Source organism: Callithrix jacchus, chromosome 15 (assembly GCF_049354715.1).
Source record: "Callithrix jacchus isolate 240 chromosome 15, calJac240_pri, whole genome shotgun sequence".
Classification (NCBI taxonomy): Eukaryota; Metazoa; Chordata; class Mammalia; order Primates; family Cebidae; genus Callithrix; species Callithrix jacchus.
This window is the reverse complement of record NC_133516.1, coordinates 30,029,713-30,051,713: the sequence shown is the minus strand read 5'-3', so window position 1 is coordinate 30,051,713 and position 22,001 is coordinate 30,029,713. Positions and strand designations below refer to the sequence as shown.

At 47.6% G+C, this 22,001-nt stretch overlaps 1 protein-coding gene across 3 annotated transcripts in view; it reads right to left on the bottom strand.

Annotated features, from left to right (window-relative positions):
* Positions 1-21,254, bottom strand: part of PTPN23 (protein tyrosine phosphatase non-receptor type 23) — a 32,107-nt gene extending 10,853 nt beyond the window's left edge. For 2 of the 3 annotated variants that reach the window (XM_054245565.2, XM_035275206.3), the window contains exons 1-2: positions 21,085-21,254; positions 6,192-6,266 (exon numbers count right to left, since the gene is read on the bottom strand). In XM_054245565.2, the coding sequence (XP_054101540.1) occupies positions 6,192-6,266; positions 21,085-21,168 (159 nt within the window). In that variant the 5' untranslated portion in view covers positions 21,169-21,254. Of the gene's footprint in view, positions 1-760; positions 904-6,191; positions 6,267-21,084 lie in introns of all 3 variants that reach the window. The other variant, XM_035275203.3, reaches the window with a different exon arrangement.
* Positions 21,255-22,001: the final 747 nt, after the last annotated feature.

Genomic DNA, 22,001 nt, shown 5'->3' with positions numbered 1-22,001 from the left:
AAAAAATAAATATTACTTGGTATATTCTCAGGAGTAAAAATAGGAGAACAAAAAAATAGATATGTATAATCTGACAGAGACATGTTCAATTCTTCCTATTGTTTATGTATTCTTTATATCGAACATTATCAATATTTATGATAAACAACAGAGCTATTCTTATTTTGGGGGAAAAAAACCAAAACAAAATAAATGAACCCTCTGCTTAAACAGAAAAGCAAACAATACATCCTCCAAGGAGCAGGTACACAGTGAGGGGAATGGCTTGACACTTGTCTGCCCTCAGCCTTCTGCAGAGGACCAGAGCCCCTCACTAGGACTTAGCCAGAGGAACTCCTCCAGGACATTCCACTCTGAGAGCTCGGCTCTGAACTGCCAGCAGGGATGCTCTCAGAAGGGGTACACCCTGTGGGACAGCAGAACCGAAGAGTCGGGCACCAGTCCCACTCTACACCACTTCCCAGCAGTGTCCTGGGACACTCTGAGACTCAGTCTCTTCTTTAAACAGGGATGATAATCTCTCTGGTGGTGAGGCCTCTAGAATGCCCACCACAGCCCACAGCATCAGGCCAGTGCTTCCCAAATCTAGTCATTTTTAACATACCCCTCCATCGTGACCTCTGCCATATCCAAATATCACTTGTACTTAACATTTTTCTTTAAACAACCTATTTAAAAAATTAAGAGCCACATCCTAAGCAATAACAGCTCTAGAATAACAGGTGTGATGGGCTAGCTACTAGTTTTTTTCAATACTCACTGCACATATAAAACAATTAAGAAATCTTGGCCAGGCATGGTGACTCATGCCCATAATCGCAGCGCTTTGGGAGGCCAAGGTGGGAGGATCGCTTGAGCCCAGGATTTTGAGACCAGTCTGGGGAACATGGCAAGACTCCGCCTCTACAAAAAATACAAAAATTAGCCGGGTGTGGTAGTGCACACCTGTAGTCCCAGCTACTCAGGAATACAGGCGTGGGAAGGGGAAGAACTGATTGAGCCTAGGAGGTGGAGGCTGCAGTGAGCCATGATCACGCCACTGTACTTCAGCCTAGGCAACAGAGTTAAGACCCTATCTCTAAAAATAAATAATAAAATTAGTCTTGTGCTTCCTAAAACCATGTTTGGGAAACAATGGAAGCAGTTTCCCCTCCAGATCCAAGAGATCACCTATACCCTTTAATCCACCCAAGAATGCAGCCCCCTATGGTTCTAGCCTGGTCTGTCAGACTCAACAGGACAAGCTGTGCAGAAGTGCAGAGGAGTCTGAGAGAGTGCCTGATGTTGTGACGCGCCCACAGCATCCCTTGCGCCTGTCAGTTTTATTCCCTGTAATCACAGAGCCAAGAATTTATTCCAAAGTCTAAAAAAGAAAGTCTTCTTAAAAACAACTATGCAAACCCTGGTTTTACAGATGAGGAAATGGAGGCTCAGATCAGGGAAGGAGGATTACCTAAAGCTTCCAATGGTAATTTTTTCACTGAAAGATTATCATCAGTGTCCTATGTAAGAAAATTTGTTCTGTGGTTTCACAAGTTTAAGGAACAATGATCTAGGCCAGACATGGTGGCTCACGCCTGTAATCCCAGCACTTTCGGAGGCTGAGGCAGAGGACTGCTTGATGCCAGTAGTTCAAGACCAGCCTGGGGTATATGACGAGACTCTGTACAAAAAATAGCCAGGCGTGGTGGTGTACACTTGTAGTCCCAGGAGGCTGAGGTAGGAGGATCGCTTGAACCCAGGAGGCAGAGGTTGCAGTGAGCTGAGATAGTCTGCACCCCAGCCTGGGTAACAGAGCGAGACTTTGTCTTTAAAAACAAAAACAAAAAAACAGTGATCTAATCCAACTCCCACATTGCTGGGATAAATTAAACCAAGTCCCAGCCGGGTGCAGTGGTTCACGCCTGTTATCCTAGCACTTTGGGTGGCTGAGGTGGGCAGATCATGAGGTCAAGACATCGAGACCATCCTGGCCAACATGGTGAAACCCCATTGCCACTAAAAATACAAAAATTAGCTGGGCGTGGTAGCATGCACCTATAGTCCCAGCTACCTGAGACTGCGCCACTGCACCCCAACCTGGTGACAGAGTGAGACTCCATCTCAAAAAAAAAAAAAAAACAAGTCACAGGAAGGGCAAGTGGCTACCCCAAATGGCCTCATGTGAGCTTTTTCCGTGCTGGAAGAGCGCAGGTCTGGAGGCTGTTCTCCCCAACCCATTGCTCTGTGCAGGCTGCCTGCCTTATGCTTTGGAGGATCTGTCTCAGAGGACGCTTTGGAGACTGGTGGTAATGCTCCTTCTAGGGCGTGTTGCGTCCTTGCGTGTAGTGTGTGTCTGTGTGTGCAAAATGATGGTTGTCCTAGAGGCTCAGATTATCTCACTGATTTTCAAACTTTGTTCAAATTAACCCTTTTTAGAAATTAAATTTATGAGGAGGGTTCTGGGAAGACAGCATAAGAATTTTTATGAGGCCGGGCGCGGTGGCTCAAGCCTGTAATCCCAGCACTTTGGGAGGCCGAGGCAGGTGGATCACGAGGTCAAGAGATCGAGACCATCCTGGTCAACAAGGTGAAACCTCGTCTCTACTAAAAATACAAAAATTAGCTGGGCATGGTGGTGTGCACCTGTAGTCCCAGCTACTCGGGAGGCTGAGGCAGGAGAATTGCCTGAACCCAGGAGGCGGAGGTTGCGGTGAGCCAAGATTGCGCCATTGCACTCCAGCCTGGGTAACAAGAGCGAAACTCCGTCTCAAAAAAAAAAAAGAAGCAACATGAGAAATCTGTCTCCCCACCAAGACAAGTTGCAATGGCAGAATCTGACTTAACTCCAGAGTCTATCTATTGAAGTCCCCAACTTTTAGGGGAAGGCTTGGACAGTACAGTTCATTGCCATTAATTTTGGTCAATTTCAGCCCCTACCATAGTAGCAGCCACCCATTCCCTACCCCAGCACCTGGCAGGCAGCTATGCACCAGTTCAGGAGCAGCTTGTGGGACCCAGCATGGACAAAAAGCACAAATACAGGAGCTATGTGCTGACTGCTGCTTCTGACCACAGAGGTACAGAGAAAGAGGCAGCTCCTCCACATTGCGCCTCCCTCCATGGCTATAAGCTTCTCCACCTCTAGCTGAAGTAACTTCCAAGGGATCTAAAGGCCTGGCATCTTTTTCCTTCTCCTTCATTTTTCTCTTTTTCTTCCTTTGGGAGGCAGACACTGAAAAGTAAGATGTTCAAACACAACTGCATATTTAGGGGAAATCAGAAAGTCACTGTGCATGTGCAAGGAATGGTACAGGCTCCAAAAAGACCTGTGAAGACCCTAAGTTTACAAGGCCAGGTACCATGGCTTACACCTTTAATCCCAACACTTTGGGAGGCTGAGGCCAGAAGATCACTTGAGCCCAGGAGTTCAAGACCAGCCTAGGCAACACAGGGGGACCCCGTCTCTACCAAAAATTTAAAATTAGCCGATGCAGTGGTGTACACCTGTAGTCCCAGCTACTTGGGGGCTGAGGTGGGAGGATGGCTTGAACTGGGGAGAATGGAGGCTGCAGTGAGCCACGACTGTGCCACTGCACTCCAGCCTGGACAATGGAGCGAGACTGTGTCTCAAAAAAAGAAAACCAACTTTAAGTTTACATTTCAGGCTGATTCTTGGCATGGGGGTAGCCTATAACAATCAAAAACACAAAAAATAAAATCAGCAAATCCCGAGGAAGGGAGAGAATCTGATATCCAGAGATGCGACATCATTAGATTCTTTTTAAACTTCCTTCAAGAATTTTTCCTTTGCATTCCTAACTTGGTGATCTGGTGCAAGAGGCCTAGCTCAGCTTTTCATGTGCCTTCCTCACTAAGTGTAATTGTTTCTTTTTATTTTTGAGACTGAGTTTTGCTCTTGTTGCCCAGGCTGGAGTGTAATGGCGCAATCTCAGCTCACTAAAACCTCCGCCTCCTGCATTCAAGTGATTCTCCAGTCTCAGCCTCCCGAGTAGCTGGGATTATAGGCATGCGCCATCAAGCCTGGCTGATTTTTGTATTTTTAGTATAGACAAGATTTCTCCATGTTGGTCAGGCTGGTCTCAAACTCCTGACATCAGATGATCCACCCACCTCGGTCCCCCAAAGTGCTGGGATTACAGGCGTGAGCCACCGCACCCAACCTGAGACAGAATTTTATTTTTTTGCCCCAGCTGCAGTGCAGTGGTGCGATCTCAGCTCACTGCAACCTCCACCCTCCAGTTTCAAGCTATTCTCCTGCCTCAGGATGACAAGTGCCTGCCACCAGGCCTGGCTAATCTTTGTGTTTTTAGTAGAGTCGGGGTTTCAACATGTTGGCCAGCTTGGTCTCGAACTCCTGACCTTGTGATCCACCCGCCTTGGTCTCCCAAAGTGCTGGGATTACAGGCATGAGCCACCGCGCCCACAAGTGTAATCATTTCTAGCTTTTCTTTTTTGAGACAAAGTCTTGCGCTCTATTACCCAGGCTAGAGTGCAGTGGCGTGATTTTGGCTCACTGCAACCTCCGTCTCCCAGGTTCAAGCAATTCTCCTGCCTCTGTCTCCCTAATAGCTGGGATTATAGGCATGTGCTGCTACCACACCCACCTTATTTTTGTATTTTTAGTAGAGACAGGGTTTCGCCATGTTGGCCAGGCTAATCCCAAACTCCTGTCTTCAAGTGATCCACCTGTCTCAGCCTCCCAAAGTGCTAGGATTACAGTCGTGAGCCACTGCGCTTGGCCTTGTACTAACTTTGAATAGCTGACATAGAAAACATCTTCACCCACTAGACTAAATGAAATGTATCCAAAAATCTACTGATTGGAAAATAGTCACTAATACTGCTGGGTTATTGCAAGAATTGGTATTCAGTCCATGACAGACAAGAAAACACCAACCGCTACTGATTTCTATGGCATGTATCTACATCACTGGTACCCAAGCTCAGCCACGCCAGTACAGACTCTCAGACTTCTAACAGAAACATAAGGGAGAACATGTTGTTATCCAATAGTAAATACAATAATCAGGAAAAAAACCTACAGTGTACCTCGTTTTATTGCATGCCACAGATGCTGTATCCTTTACAGACTAAAGGTTTGTGACAACTCTGCATCTCACAGGCCTGTCGGCACCATTTTTCCAGCAGTATGTGCCCATTTCATGACTCTGTGCCACATTTTAGCAATTTTCACAGTATTTCCAACTTTTTTCTTATCTATCTGTTATGGTGGTTACTGTGCAGCTGTTTTTGGTGCCATGAACAGCACCCATAGAAGATGGCAGACTTAGAAATGTTACATGTGTTCTGCTTCAGTGGCTGGCCTTTTCCTGTCTCTCTCCCTCTCTCCTCAGGGCTCCCTACTCCCTGAGACACAATAATATTGAAATTAGGCCAATTAATAACTTTACAGTGGCCTCTTAAGTGTTTAAGTGAAAGGAAGAGTCATACATCTTCCCCCTTTTTTTTGGTTGTTTTCTTAAATAGTCAGGGTCTCACTCTGTCACCCAGGCTGGAGTGCAGTGGCATGAGCATGGTTGGCTCACTGCAGTCCCAACCTCCTGGGCTCAAGTGATCTTCTCTCCTCAGCCTCCTGAGTAGCTGGGGATACAGGTGTATCCCATCATGGCTGGCTATTTTTTTTTTTTTTTTTCCTGTAGAGAACAGGGTCTCACTATGTTGAGGCTGGTCTTAAATTCTGGGGCCTGAACTCCAGGAGGAACCGATCCTCCTGCCTTGGCCTCCCCAAATGCTGGGATCAGATGCGTGAGTCACCACGTCCAGCTGTCTTTAACTTTACATCAGAAGTTAGAAGTGGGCTGGGTGGCTTTTTTCCTTTATCTTTTTTTTTTTTTTTTTTTTTTGAAATGGAGTCTTCATCTGTCACCCAGGCTGGAGTGCAGTGGTACAATCTCAGCTCACTGCAACCTCCACCTCCCAATTTCAAGCAGTTCTCCTGCCTCAGCCTCCCAAGTAGCTATAAGCACGTGCCATCACACTGCCTAATTTTTGTATTTTTAGTGGAGATAGGGTTTCACCATGTTGGTCAGGCTGGTCTCAAACTCCTGACCTCAAATGATCCACCAAAGTGCTGGGATTACAGGCGTTAGCCACGGCGTCCAGCCCAGGCGGTTTACCTATCAAACCAATCCTGTCTGCTCATGCATAAAAAAATGTTATTCTCCTACCTGTCTGAGCAACTCCAGCTTCTTCAGTTCTTCATTGTAGGCTTCTGGGTTCTCTCCGTAATTCTTCAGGACAAACTAGAGAGAGAGAAGAACATAAGCCAGTGGCAGAGAAGACCCTCACCTTGCCCTCTGAGTCCTGGGCAAGCACCAACCAGGGCTCAGGATCAAGTGCAGACCTACAACCATAAGCATGTCTCCTGGACTACCAGGAACTTGACCTCAAGAACAGGCAGCACCACAACGCTGATCACAAGAACCTTGACCCTGGACCAACACTCTGGCAGGTCCTCCTGATGCTGCAGCCTCCCTACAAAGTCAGGAAGCCAAGGAACTCGGCTGGCTGAAATAGGGTCCTAATAAGGATTCCAGAAAGGGTCAGGAACTCAAGCCTCCCTAGAAGATTGGGCCCTGCTGTGTTCTGAGGTCACAACCATAACCCTAAGCTGATAGCAAGCCCAGGCAAGAGCCACCAAACAAAAGTGGGAACAGAAAGCCTGTCTCACCAACCCATCCTTCTGGCTGGGAAAGGACAGCATAGAAATATGTGATCTGCAGTGTCATCTGTGAGGAAAGGCCTGCGGCTGTGTGAAGAGAATGGCCCAGGTGGGAGACGGTGAGAAGGGGAGGTCATTAACCGAGTGCCTGTCCACAGTTGCACTCCACCACCGCCAAAGCAGACTATCTTTGACAGTGAGCATACACGAGCCTGGAGGCACAGGCTCAGCCCAAAGGGCCCCCTGTTCAACTCAGATCACCAGACTAAGTCAACTGCAACTGTCCCTCTTGCAGTACCTGCTGCTGGTGTCCTGGCTAGCAATCTGGGGGCCCAGATCCACTGATGCCACAAACACTAAGAGCACTGACACCTACCTCACAAGGCTCCTTAAGGCCCTGACCAAAGTTTGCAAGGCAGAGACAGAGGAGGCTGGGAAAGGCTGAGAAGAGGCAGCCTGTTCCGTCTGGAAGCACATTCACACCTTGTGTGTGGCCCACCCATCTTTCCTGGGGTCCCTTCGCAGGACCCAGGACCCATGGCTGAGGAATCAGCCACATGGGAACCGGGAAGTCTGTGTGGCAGCTTCTGTCTGCCTGGTGGGCAAAGAGAGAGCAGGGACACAAGAGCTGAGCTAATTACAACACCACACAGCCCTTTCTAAAACCTCTGAGTCTAACCCAAGTTCTCCTGTTAGTTTCAGCTCCTGAAAGTCCCTGTGTCCATAAGCTCTCCTTTCTCCCTCTGCTACCTCTGTCCTCAATAATCCACCCCCTTCAAATCCGTCCCTTACCAAGTAGCCAGAAATTTTTTTTTTTCCAGAATTGGTATTTATAACACAACTCTGATATCACTTCTAGCTTTAAATCCTTCTGAAACACACACACACCCCTAGGCAGAAGGTAGACCAAAATATGCTTATCTCAGGACAGTGAGATGATAGGAAATGACGTATAATCTAAAAAGAATGTGTACAGTAGCTTTCCAAAGCCTCTAATCTAATCTTGGCACAGAGTTTATGACCCTGCACAACCTATTCCTGGCTGAGCGCGGTGGCTCACGCCTGTACCAGCACTTTGGGAGGCTGAGGCAGGCAGATCACCTGAGGTCGGGAGTTCGAGAACAGTCTGAACACGAAGAAACCTCATCTCTACTAAAAATACAAAAATAGCTGGGCATGGTGGCGCATGCCTGTAATTCCAGCTACTTGGGAGGCTGAGGCAGGAGAATTGCTTGAACCTGGGAGGTGGAGGCTGCGGTGTGCTGAGATCGCGCCACTGCACTCCAGCCTGGGCAATAAGAGCAAAATTCCATCTTAAAAAAAAAAGAAAAAAAGATCAGTTTGGGCAGCAGAGCGAGACCGATGTCTACAAAAATAAAAAATAAGCCTAACATGGTGACTCACGCCTGTAATCCTAGCACTTTGGGAGGCTGAGGTGGGTGGATCACCTGAGGTCAATAGTTTGAGACCAGCTTGGCCAACATGGCAAAACCCCATCTCTACTAAAAATGCAAAAATTAGCTGGGTGTGGTGGCAGGCATTTGTAATCCCAGCTCCTTGGGAGGCTGAGGCAGGGGAATGGCTTGAACCTGGGAGGCGGAGGTTGCAGTGAGCCAAGATCGTGCTGTTGCACTCCAGCCTGTGGGACAAGAGCAAGACTTTGTCTCAAAAAAATAAAAATGAAAATTAAATAAAAAATAAAAATAAACAACCTGCTCCCAACAACCTTCAAGCTCCTCCCAGGGACAACCAGCCAAAAATGCTTTGGAATTATTGTTCTCAGGTATCAATGCTCATCTAAATTGTCCCTACCTTATCTACTAAGACTCAGCTGAAATGTCACTTCCTTGAACATTAGTTGCTCTTCCGCACACATTCCAAACAGGCTTCCATCAGACTACGTGCCGACAGCAGGGTCATGCCAGTGACCCCCACCACCTCAAACAATAAGTATTAAGGAATGGTAGGGGCCTTATCAGTTGTTTTGTATACTCAGCAAATGATTGCCTTTATAGGAAATGCAGAGGACAGATGAACAAATTAGATAACAGGAAAAGGAAACACTCAGAAAAATTCAGAAGATGGGGCAACAGTGAACCCACTCTCTTCAAAAAATCAGTGTCATTTAAAAGGAGGGGACTGAGCAGTGGAATAGTCTAGATTAAAAGTGATTAAACAAATTGAGCATCGTGGCTCAAGCCTGTAATCCCAGCACTTCAGGGGACTGAGATGGGAGGACCGTTGAGCCCAGGAGTTCAAGACCAGCCTGGGCAACACAATGAGACCCTGCATCGACAAATCTAATCTTAAAGAAAAATAGCTAGGTACGGTGGCCCATGCCTGTAGTCCCAGCCACTCAAGAGGGTGAGGTGAGAGAATCAACCTGGGAGGTTGAGGCTGTGGTGAGCTGTGTGCACACTCCAGCCTGGGCACAAGAGAGTGAGACCCTGTCTCCAAAAAAAAAAAAAAAAGTCAGTAAAGGGACAGAACATGTCTAAATGCAATATGAGAACCCCAACTGATCTGAGTCTACAAAAAAAGAAAAGTTGTAAAAGACAGAGAAGAATTATTGTAGATTTTCCCAGGTATGATAATAATACTGTGATTGTGTAGGAGAATGTCCTTACTCTTAGGAAATACATGCTGAGATGTGTCCGGGAAAAGTGATGTCCAAAACTTACTTTCAAAGGGCTTGTGGGATCTCTATCTATCTATCTGGAGAGAAAACAAACATGGTGAAATACATCCATCAAAACTAGGTAGCAGGGCACGGTGGCTCATGCCTGTAATCCCAATACTTTGGGAGGTCAAGGTGGGTGGATCATCTGAGATCAGGAGTTCGAGATCAGCCTGACCAACATGGTGAAACCTTTTCTTTACTAAAAATACAAAAATTAGCTGAGCATGGTGGTGGGTCTGTAATCCCAGCTTCTCAGGAGGCTGAGACAGGAGAATTGCCTGAACTCAGGAAGTGGAGGTTACAGTGAGTTGAGATTGTGCCACTGCACTCCAGCCTTGGCCACAGAGGACGACTCCATCTTAAAACACACACACACACACCGCAACAACAACAAAACAAAACAAAACAAGGTAACCTGCTGGGTGCAGTGGTTCACACCTGTAATTCCAGCACTTTAGGAGGCTGAGGCCAGAGGATCACTTGAGCCCAGGAGTTCAAGGCCAGACTGGCAACATAGCAATAAATCCCATCTCTACAAAAACTAAAAAATGAATCAGCCAGGCACAGCCATGCCTGTAGTCTCAGCTACTCCAGAGGTAGAGGCAGGAGGATCACTTGAGCCTAGCAGTTCAAGTCCAGCCTGGGCAACATAGAGTACATCCCATCTCTAAAAACAAAACAGAACAACTAGATAGTGAGGATTCGGGTGAGCACTGAATTATTCTTCCAACTTTTCTATATGTTTGAAATTTGAAAAACAAATGTTTTAAGAGTTTCTGAAGAGCTAAATGATACCTGAACAACCCTTTCCCCTGCCAGTGGTTTTTAGTCTTTGTGAGTTCTTTGAGACTATAAAAGCCATGAAATAAATCCCCCTAGAAATTTTCAACTACGCACAAACATAAGGATTTACCAGTAACTTTAGGGAGCTGACAGGCATTTTGAGGCCCATTTATGGGCTCCTGGTTAACAATCCTCACTCTGATCTATCCAACTCCACCCTTTCTCCACTCCATCCCTCAAAAACAATGACAACAACAACAACAAAAACACAACTATAAAATGTGGGTTGGGCATGATGGCTCCTGTCTGTAATCCCAACACTTTGGTAGGCTGGGGCGGGAGAACTGCTTGAGGCTAGGAGTTTCAGACCAGCCTAGGCAATATGGCCAGACCCCCATCTCTACGAAAAAAAATTTAAAAATTAGCCAGGTGTGGTGGTGCATGCCTGTGGTCTCAGCTAGTTGGGAGGCTGAGGCAGGACTGCTTAAGCTCAGGACTTTAAAGCTGTAGTGAGCTATGATGGTACCACCTGACTCCAGCCAGGGTGTCAGAGTGATACCTTGTCTGTATTAAAACAAAAGCAGGCCAGGCACAGTGGCTCATGCCTGTAATCCCAGCACTTTGGGAGGCCAAGGCGGGCAGACTGTTTGAGCCTGAGTTCAAGACCAGCCTGGGCAACATGGTGAAACCCCACTTCTACAAAAAAAATTAGCCAGGTGTGGTGGTATGCACCTATAGTCTCAGCCAGTCGGGAGGCTGAGGTGAGAGGACTGCTTGATACCAAGAGTTCAAGGTTGCAGTGAGCCATGATTGTGCCACTGCACTCCAGCCTGGGTGACAGACTATGAAACTGTCTCAAAAATAATTAAATTTTTTTTAATGTGGCCTATGCTATCAGCTAAAACTTGACTCTATGAGAGAATGTTCTGTAGTTAACTCCCTTTCAGTAAGAGGTTTTGCCCACTCTTAGGTTAGAGAAAATGAGTAAAAATGTAGCTCAGAGGTCTCGTGGGATAGAGGCCAAAGGAATCAGATGGACATCTGGGACTCCTATGCCCTAGAAACAAGGCTTTTCATGGTATCACTAGAACATCTGACCCTGCTGTTCACACAATGGTGACAGAAAGATGCTGCTCCCACCCCCAGCAAATCATGCCTAGAGGTCACATTCCATCTGAATCTCATCTCAATCCTCCTGTAAGATCAGCAGCAGACACTGAGCACCTACCACGGGTCAGGCACTGTGCTGAGTGCCTAGTAATCACTCTGTCCTCACAACAACCCTAAGAGGTAGATACTATTATCATCATCACTTTATAGATGGGGAAATGAGGAAACTGAGGCAATGAGTTAGGGTGTTCACCAAGGTCACAGCACTAATAACTGACGGGGATATGACTGAAGCCGAGGCATTTGGGCGGAACCCATGTTCTTTCCATATTGGATCAATCCATTTCTATTTAAATTTTTTTGTTGCTGTTTATTCATTTATCTAGAGACGGAGTTTCACTCTTGTCCAAGCTGGAGTGCAATGGTGCGATCTCAGCTCACTGCAACCTCTGCCTCCTGGGTTCAAGCAATTCTCCTGCCTCAACCTCTCAAGTAGCTGGGGTTACAGTTGCCCACCACCATGCCTGGCTAATTTTTGTATTTTTAGTAGAGATGGGGTTTCACCAGGTTGGCCAGGCTGGTCTCGAACTCCAGATCTCAGGTGATCTACCTGCCTCGGCCTTCCACAGTGCTGGGATTATAGGCATGAGCCACCATGCCTGGCCATTTTACTTTATTTTTGAGAAAAGGTCTTGTTCTGTTGTCCAGGCTAGAGTTACAGTGGTACCATAACCATAGCTCACTGTAGTCTCGAACTCCTGGGCCCAGATGATTCTCCTGCCTCAGCCTTCTGAGCTGCTGGAACTACAGGCACATGCCCCCATACCCAGCTAATTTTCTGTAGAGATCTTGTCTTGCTATGTTGCCCAGGCTGGTCTGGAACTTCTAGCCTCAAGTCATCCTTCTGCCTCAGTCTCCCAAAGTGTTGGGATTACAGACATAAGCCATCACATCCAGACTTTTTTTTTTGAGATGAAGTCTCATTCTGTTGCCCATGCTGGAGTGCAAAGGCATAATCTCAGCTCACTGCAACCTCTGCCTCCTACGTTCAAGCAATTCTCCTGTCTCAGCCTCCTGAGTAAATGGATTACAGGCATGTGGCACCACACCCAGCTAATTTTTGTATTTTTAGTAGGAATGGGGTTTCATCATGTTGGCCAGGCTGGTCTTGAACTCCTGACCTCAGGTGATCTGCCTACCTCGGCCTCCCAAAGTGCTGGGATTACAGGCATGAGTGCCTGGCTAGACTTTTTTATTTTGTAGACATGTGGGGTCTCACTATGTTGCCCAGTCTGGTCTCAAACTCCTGGAGTCAAGCAATAGTCCCACCTCAGCATCCCAAAGCATTTCTATTTTTAACAAATATGGATCTTACAAACAACTCTGAAAACCAGGCACAGAAAATGAATACCTGGCGACATAGTGAGTGAGTGAGCAGCCAGGGTATTTATGTTATTATTATTAGCAGCCTGTTAGAAAAATATCTTTTAAAAAGATATTTTTAAAATCCTAACAAAATCCTCTGTGATTGCTGATCATCCTCCACTAAAAAAAGAAGAAACAGACTGAGTGAAGTTCCTGGAGTAAGGAACAGACACCTTGTCCCAATTTCGCTATGGTCTGGGTCTCCGCAGAACCGGAAACAACCTAGCCAGGAGTATGAAGCTCCCAATGGAGCCTGAGAAGGCAGGCCCGGCAGCAGACCAGGAGAAAGAACCAGAGGCCCTGACAGGACCCCAGGACCTACACAGCTAACAGGAAGAAGACCAGAGAATCTCCAAAAACAGTCAGGCTTTAGAGTAGCTAGGGATCCCTTTACGAAAGAGTAAGAGAAGACCCGTAGAGAGCTCTCAGTGAGGGCATGTCCAGGGATCAGAGCGAGCCACTCTGGGGGAAACGAAAAGCAAGGAGTTACCAGATGACAAGTGGGAACAGTACCCCTAAGTTGTTGTGAAATCTGGGCTGTTTTTTATTTTTGTTTTTAGAAACAGTCTTGCTCTGGAGGTTGCAGGCTGGAGTACAGTGGTACTATCACAGCTTATAGCTGCCTCAAACTCCAAGTGATCCTCCCACCTGAGCCTCTTGTGTAGCTAGGACTACAGGTGTGTCCTACCATGCCCAGCTAATTTTGTTTATTTTGTAGAGACAGGGGTCTTGTTATGGTACCCAGGCTGGTCTTGAACTCCTGGCCTTGAGCTATCCTCCCATCTCAGCATCCCAAAGCACTGGGATTACAGGTGCGAGTCACTGTACCCAGCCTAGGCTCGGCTTTTTCTGTGTGTAAATGAGGTTGATATCACTTACTATGTCTCGCTCAGAGCTGTTGTAAGGATTCAAGCTATTTCTTTTTTTTTTTTTTTTTTTTTGCCAATCAGTTTGAGCTTATGAGGTTGCTCAGGTTAGCCTTGAACTGATGACCTCGCCTTCGCGAGCACTATGACCTCCGGCGGGAGCCACTTTGGACCCCTCAAGCTATTTCTTAAACAGGAAGGGAAGATACTTAGGTGAAAATATTGTTTACAATAGGCCAGACCTGTACTAAGAATTTAGAAGCATTAGAAAGACAAACTTTGCATGTTCTCACTTATTTGTGGGAGCTAACAACTAAAACCATTGAATTCATGGAGACTGACAGTAGGATGGACACTAGAGGCTGGGAAGGGTAGTGGGAGTGGGGGGAACAGGGTGGGAATAGTTAATGAATACAAAAATATAGTTATAGATAGAATGAATAAAATATAGTATTTGAGGCTGGGCATGTTGGTTCACACCTGTAATCCCAGCACTTTAGGAGGCCGAGGGGGGTAGATCACTTGAGGTGAGGAGTTGGAGACCATCCTGGCCAACATGGCGAAACCCTCTCTCTACTAAAAATATAAAAATTAGCCGGGCGCAGTGGCCCAAGCCTGTAATCCCAGCACTTTGGGAGGCCGAGGCGGGTGGATCACGAGGTCAAGAGATCGAGACTATCCTGGTCAACATGGTGAAACCTCGTCTCTTCTAAAAATACAAAAAAATTAGCTGGGCATGGTGGCGCGTGCCTGTAATTCCAGCTCCTCAGGAGGCTGAGGCAGGAGAATTGCCTGAACCCAGGAGGTGGAGGTTGCAGTGAGCCAAGATTGCGCCATTGCACTCCAGCCAGCCCGGGTAACAAGAGTGAAACTCTGTCTCAAAAAAAAAAAAAATTAGCTGGTCATGGTAGCAAGCGCCTATAATCCCAGTTACTTGGGAGGCTGAGGCAGGAGAATTGCTTGAACCCCGAAGCCAGAGGTTGCGGTGAGCTGACATTGTGCCACTGCACTCCAGCCTGGGTGACAAGAGCAAAACTCTGTCTCAAAAAAAAAAAAAAAAAAGGATCTACTATTTGATAGCACAACAGGGTAACTATAGTCAGCAATAATTTATTACATATACAAATAAGAGAGTATTTTATTTTTGAATATAATAAAAGATGTCGCTCCCACATATTTTCCGAACACCCCATTTACCTTCATGAGATTCCTATACATGTATTGCCATATCAAAATCTCATGTACCACATAAACATATATCTCATGTACCCCCTTAATTTTTGTGGGTACAAGCTGGGTGCGGTGGCTCATGCCTGTAATCCCAGCACTTTGGGAGGCTGAGGCAGGAGAATCACTTGAACTCGGGAGGCAGACGTTACAGTGAGCTGAGATCTTGCCACTGCACTCCAGTCTGGGTGACAGAGCAAGCCTCCATCTCAACAACAACAACAAAAAGAACACACTTTCATCCTCCCCTTGTCTAATCCCTACATAATACTAAAGTCCTCGCTTTGTATACTAAAGTCATCTTTTCTGAATGGCCCCTTGCCTGTCTGAACAACACAGTGAGGAAGACTCAAGTTACCTCTCCCAGAAGGTCCTAGAACTAGACTAGGTCATTCAACCAATGTTTATTAAGCACTCCCTATACACAACTATTTTATTACCTCCTAAGTAAAGGAAAGAATCTGGTTTAAACTCTAAGTGAAATGGATATAGGTCTCTGGTATATGAGATTCAAGTCAGAGAAGAACAGACAATCCAGGTCATCTGTGCCTGGGGCTTTTCTGCTGCAAACAAAGTGAACAGATAGGCTCAGGCAGACCACCTGGGTGACTCCAAATCTGTAACAAGAGATAAGACAGGTCACCACCACAGGTACGGCTACGTCCCATGCCCCTCACTGCTGAGCAGCCAGGGGCCTTTTAAGCCTCTAGTCCTCTTATTTACCTTTTTATGTGTGTGTTTATGTGTGTACATACATGGGTAAGCTAGTTTTTCAAGAGTCAGCCATCCCAGTAAAATCTGGAAGGGGAAAAAATTCCATAAATCGTAAAAACCAGGCTTGTACCTGGGTGTGAACATAATGAACAGTAAACAAAAGGCAATAACAGTGTGCACTGTGGACCGGGCACAGTGGCTCACGCCTGGAATCCCAGCACTTTCGGAGGCCAAGGTGGGCAGATTATGAGGTATGGAAATCAAGACCATCCTGACTAACATGGTGAAACTCTGTCTCTACTAAAAATACAAAAAATTAGCTGGGTATGGCGGTGGGCGTCTGTAGTCCCAGCTACTCAGGAGGCTGAGGCAGAATCGCTTGAACCTGGGAGGCGGAAGTTGCAGTAAGCCGAGATCATGCCATTGCACTCCAGCCTGGCAACAGAGCAAGACTCCGTCTCAAAAAAAAAAAAAAAATTAGCTGGGTGTGGTCATGCACACCTGTAATCCCAGCTACTAGGGAGGCTAAGGCACGAGAATTGCTTGAACCTAGGAGGCAGAGACTGCAGCTGAGCCGAGATCGCGCCATTACACCCCAGCCTGGGTGACAGAGCGAGACTCTGTCTCAAAAAAAAAGAAAGAAAACCCAGTGGTGGACAGCAAGACAGTCTGAATTCAGAGGAGGGTAAAGTTCTTTCTTGTTTCTGACCCAAATACTTGCCGGGCAGCTGAGAGGACCCTGATGAAGTACAGTTGAACCCATGGGCTAAACAGGAGGAACGGAATTCCAGTAAGGACCTGAGCAAGGGCAGTGACCAGACATGAAAGGAAGAGAGGCTAAAAGTTCTCACTGGGGAGTGAGGTTAGAAAAGGAGGGCTGAAGTGAGCTGGGGACAGGCCATGAGCGATGGAAAAGTAGAGACTTAGAGATCAATTCAGCCAGAGTGGGAGGAGGGGAGATAAAGAGAAGCCAAGTGACAGGCAGGGTGGCTACCAACCAGATGTACACCTGCACTTGAGGATGAGGATTACTGTGTAGATTACTAGAAGGTATGTTTCATCAAGACAGGGTTTTGTTGGGGGTGGGGGTTTGAGACAGGGTCTTACTTTGTGGCCCTGACTAGAGTGCTGTGGTATGATCTTGGCTCACTGTAACATCCGCCTCCTGGGCTCAAGTGATCCTCCCACCTTAGCCTCCCAAGTAGCTGGGCCTACAAGGCGCACACAACCATGCCCAGATAATTTTTTTACTTAAAAAAAAAAAATGCTTATCTCTTTATTTAGAGGCTGGGTTATGAGACTGGCTAATTTTTATATATTTTTTCTTGTAGAGACATGGTCTTGCTATGTTGCCCAGGCTGATCTCGAACTCCTGGGTTCAAGCAATCCACCCACCTCGGCCTCCCAAAGTGCTGGGATTACAAGCAAGAACCACTGCTCCCAGCCAAGTCACAGGTTTTTGTCACCATGTACCCAGGGCTGGCACATGACAGGTACTCAATAACTATTTGTTCAACCAATGAATCAGAGATGAATGCAACATCTCAGTCCAAGTAAGCTGGACTTTAGCTCAAGTACAGTTGGTTAAGGGCAAGTGTTTGAGCCAGAAAGGAGAATTTTTTTTTTTTTTTTTTCTGAGACGGAGTTTCGCTCTTGTTACCCAGGCTGGAGTGTAATGGCGCGATCTCGGCTCACCGCAACCTCCACCTCCTGGGTTCAGGCAATTCTCCTGCCTCAGCCTCCTGAGTAGCTGGGATTACAGGCATGCACCACCATGCCCAGCTAATTTTTTGTATTTTTAGTAGAGATCGGGTTTCACCAAGTTGACCAGGATGGTCTCGATCTCTTGACCTCGTGATCCACCCGCCTCCGCCTCCCAAAGTGCTGGGATTACAGGCTTGAGCTACCGCGCCCGGCCGGGAATTTCAAATAGTAATACTTGAGGCCAAATCACTCACTGATAAAGAGGACAAGAGTCATCCATGATCAGTTTCCAATGAATCAGCACTCTGGCCTTCAAAGCACAAGTTAAGATGATGCAGGCCAGCAGCACTTCCCTACTAAAAAATTATGTAGGTCTGGCCAGGCAAGGTGGCTCACGCCTGTAATCCTAGCACTTTGGGAAGCCAAGGCAGGTGAATCACCTGAGGTCGGGAGTTTAAGACCAGCCCGACCAACATGAAGAAACCCCACGTCTACTAAAAATACAAAATTAGACAGGCATATGCCTGTAATCCCAGCTTGGGAGGCTGAGGCAGGAAGATCGCTTGAACTTGGGAGGTGAAGGCTGTGGTGAGCTGAGATCACACCATTGCACTCCAGCCTGGGCAACAAACGTGAAACTCTGTCTCAAAAAAAAAAAAAAAATTACATGGGCCCAATATCCTAACCTCAAGTTTACCAATGCAGTTTGAAACCAGCCTATTTTTCTGGCTCCTATTTCACATTATGCCATAATGGAAGTCATATCCACTGGGAGTGAAAATCAGTACTAGCCACCATGAAAGATTTGTCAAAAGCCCAGCCCTCTCAAACAATGAACCTCTTTACCTGTCTGGAAAACTCCCATTCATCCTTTAAAATCCACCTTTGGCAAGCCTTCCCTGATGGCCCCTCCTTAGGCTGGTATTTTTTTTTTTTTTTGAGTTGGAGTCTCGAATGGTCACCCAGGCTGCTGCAACCTCCACCTCCTGGGTTCAAGCGATTCTCCTGCCTCAGCCTCCCAAGTAGCTGCAATTACAGGCGCCCACCACCATGCACGGCTAATTTTTTGTATTTTTAACAGAGATGGGGTTTCACTATGTTGGCCAGGCTGGTCTCGAACTCCTGACTTCGTGATCCACCCATCTTGGCCTCCCAAAGTGCTGGGATTACAGGTGTGAGCCACCACGCCCGACCACACTGGTATTTCTACACATTGCAAATACTCCTACTCTTATGTTAATGTCATTACTCTAATTTTTATGAATTCCTTGGGGAAAAAAAAAGGCTGTCTCTTTGTTGTCTGCTTATCAGGTTCAGCATAGTACTTAGCCAGTTGATGTAAACAGAACCAATTTTCACCCTTTTATCCTAAATTAAATTCTAACCCTCAGCTCCAATTCACTGGCAGAGTGAGGATAAAGGACCAGGGTACCAGTGGAGAAGGCAGAGAAGGGCCGCTGAAGTTGGGGAAGTGGGTGCAGGTGGAGAAGTCTCCAGGTTGCAGTGGTGTCTACACAGTCTCCTCCAATGTCTAGGAAAGGAATTGCTTCATATCTGATACTACCTCAGGCTAAAGGGCTAATGAGCAACTCCTCTCCTGGAGGCTCAGGTGCTTCCAGGGAAGTCACTGGTCACAGAACACCGTTTGGGCTCGGTGTGAGTGATCAGAGCAGCAAAGGCTAAGTTCAAACAAAAATACTTCCTAGGAGTTTCTGGGCCAAGATTTTATCCACTGCATTCCCATATATTTATGGTCACCATCTCTAAATTCCATCTCAGCTGTCATTCCATCAGTTGAGAAACATTTTTCTGACTGCCAACTATGTAGAGAGCCTGCTGTTAGGCTCTGAGGAACACAGAGATGCTTCTCAGGTAACGCACAATTAATCAGGGGGGTTAAAACACAGCACACATAACTGTCACCAAGGAAAGGATGAAGAGTTAAGGAACTGAGAGGAGAGAAAGATTAATCCAGATAGAAGGATTAAGAAAGGCTCTGTAGAAAGGAGAGCTTAAGCTGGACCTTGAAATTTGGATGGGAGAGAAGAAAATGAATTCACAGAAATTGAAGAAGGGCACCATGACCAGCCCATAGGGCAAAAATGAGAGCTCTTCTAGGCAGGAGGAATTCCATGACCAAAGGTGCACAGTAAGAAAACAAGAAGTGGCTGTGAAGAGAATCTAGGGTACCTTAATCAGATGCACACAGTAGATCAAGCACACAGTGGGGACTCAATTAATGGTGTAAGAACTGGGATAAGTCTGGAAGAACTCTAACGGAAAACTAAAGATACTGGCTTTATTCTGTAAAACAGAAAACAGGAGTTTCGTTCGCTTTATTCTGTAACATAGAAAACAGGAGTTTTGTTGTGTCTTTTAAAAGTTCATTCAATTGTATTTGTATGAAAGAGCGGATGAAGCCGGGTGCAGTGGGTCACACCTGTAATCCCAGTACTTTGGAGGTTGAGGCAGACGGATCACTAGGTCAGGGGTTCAAGACCAGCCTGACCAACATGGTGAAACCCCCATCTCTACTTAAAAATACAGAAATTAGCTGGGTGTGGTGGCGTACACCTGTAATCCCAGCTACTTGGAAAGCTGAGGCAGGAGAATGGCTTGAACCCGGGAGGCAGAGGTTGCAGTAAGCTGAGAGCATGCCATTGCACTCCAGTGTGGGCAACAGAGCAAGACTCCGTCTCAAAAAATAAAATAAAATAAATAAATAAAAGAGCAGATGAAGGAGAGAGCAACGTCTGGACAGCAGTTAACAAAATTCTAGAATTTTGGATCAATTAGCCTCATTTGCTGGGCCCAAGAGGCTAGATGATGGACTCAAACACTGAACTAAGGCAGAGGTGCGGAGAGAACAGGGGAGACAGCTTCTTGGGAAACTACTTCCAAATCCATTTTCTTTTTTTTTTTCAGCAGAACTGCCAGAAGACCATTTTCTTTTTCCTATTTGTTTACTCAAGCATCTCGCTAAGTGGTGCACTATCTAGATTGGGGCTTACTCTGGCATCTGCTGTGCTAAGCCCACAAGGCCCCCACCTGCGACTGCCTCCTGGTTGTTCCTTTTCACTTCTGCTCTAGCCCTCAGTGCTACCAATGCAGCGGATGTCTCAGAGAGCACCTGTGCTCAATCACCATACCTGGACCTCTCCACAGAAGTTCTTTGCCTTAGTCAACGCCAAACCTGCCCGTCTGTTCTTCCAACACGGTAAGATTTCTCTGAGCTCTACAACACTGTTTATGCCCTCCAGTCTGTTATGAAAAGCAGTAACCTTCCTAAAAATGTTATGGGATTGTATCGTTTGGTCCAAAAAGACTCCCGAATGGGAGACTATACAGAATCGCAGCAATTTTAAGACGTATCCCCACCGCAGGGGTTGGGCATCTCCCTGGGCCACAGGGGCCCACGTCTTAAACACACGCCTTGAGCCATTCCCTAGCGTTTGTCCCAGGCGGGTCGTGGACTTGACAGCGCACCGACGGCCTGGTGCAGAGGAAGAATCCGCACGGTCAGGGCCGCCCACCGCTCCCGCGCGGGGCGGTGCTGGCATGGAGGAGGGGCGGGGCAGAACTGGGTCCCGAACGTCAGAAAGAGGAAGTGTAGAGCCTCAGTGGGAGCTGTGGATGACTCCGGGCAGAAGTCGGGAATTGGGTTCAGATGAGGATGCAGGTGCTAGCCCAGGGAGATCAGGAGGAGAAAAATGGCCTGCGGGCGCCGGGATGTGGGACAGGCTGAGGAAAACCGGCGGAGGCCCCTCCTGGCTTCACCGGACCCTACGACGGGGCCTGAGGAGGTGATGGGCACGCAGGGGGCGTCACGCGCTGGCAGACGACGGAGATACGCGGCAGATGGGGGGCGGGGAGATGGAAGGCAAGCTCACCTTCTTCACAGCTGGCTGGAAGTGGAAGTCACCAGCCTCCTTCAGGTCCAGCCAGATCATGGGCATGCGGGGCACGGCCTCCATGGCGGCCGGCGCCCGCCAGCCACCGGACCACTCCCGTAGCTGCTCCAGCTGCTGGCTCAGCCGTGAGCCCAGCCCCGCCTCTCCGCGCCGGAAGTCACTGGTCACGCGAGAGAATGAAAAAAAATGCCACCGGCCTGCCGGGAGTTGCAGTCCTCGCTCGTGCCGTCTTTCGCGCAGGCGCAGTCCCTGTTGCGCATGCTCAGTCTTCTTCGCGCGGAGGGAGTAAGGAGGGGAGGAACTCGCCCGCCCGAGGCGAAAGGGTTTCTGGGATAGTAGTCTTCCTCCACTAAAGTGAGAGGCCGGGCGCGAGCTTATTTCCTCCTTTCGGGCCAAGCCCACCTGTCGGCCCCGCCCGCCGCACTCCTACCTCTTAGGAAGAGCGTAAGAACTCACCTGTGAACTTGCTGTCCCAAGTACTGTCAAGAGCCGTGGAGGACTGGTGCTGTGGTAGAGATGACGTGGCGGGCGGGCCGCCGGGAAGAGATGACGCGAAAACGGCCCTAAGAGAAGGTGCGGAGGGGGCGCCTGGCCTGAAGGAGTCGGGGCTGAGAGCAGGGGATTTCATTCCTAGAGCTGCGAAGGCTTTCAAGCTTTGGAACAGAAGAGTGACGGTCCGGAGACTGACCCACTCAGCCAGCCTGGGAGGCAAGGCACTGCCCATGGGAGACGGACGGTAGGGAGGGAGCGCCTGGAAAGGAGCGTCTGAAGCGGAGCGAGGCGGCCCCGGGCCCTATAGGGAAGTGGGGTGGGGGAAGGTATCCGGCCAGGTGAGCACCCGGACACGCCCACACTATCTGGAAGGAGACCGCGGAATGAAGAGTACCTGTTGCCTC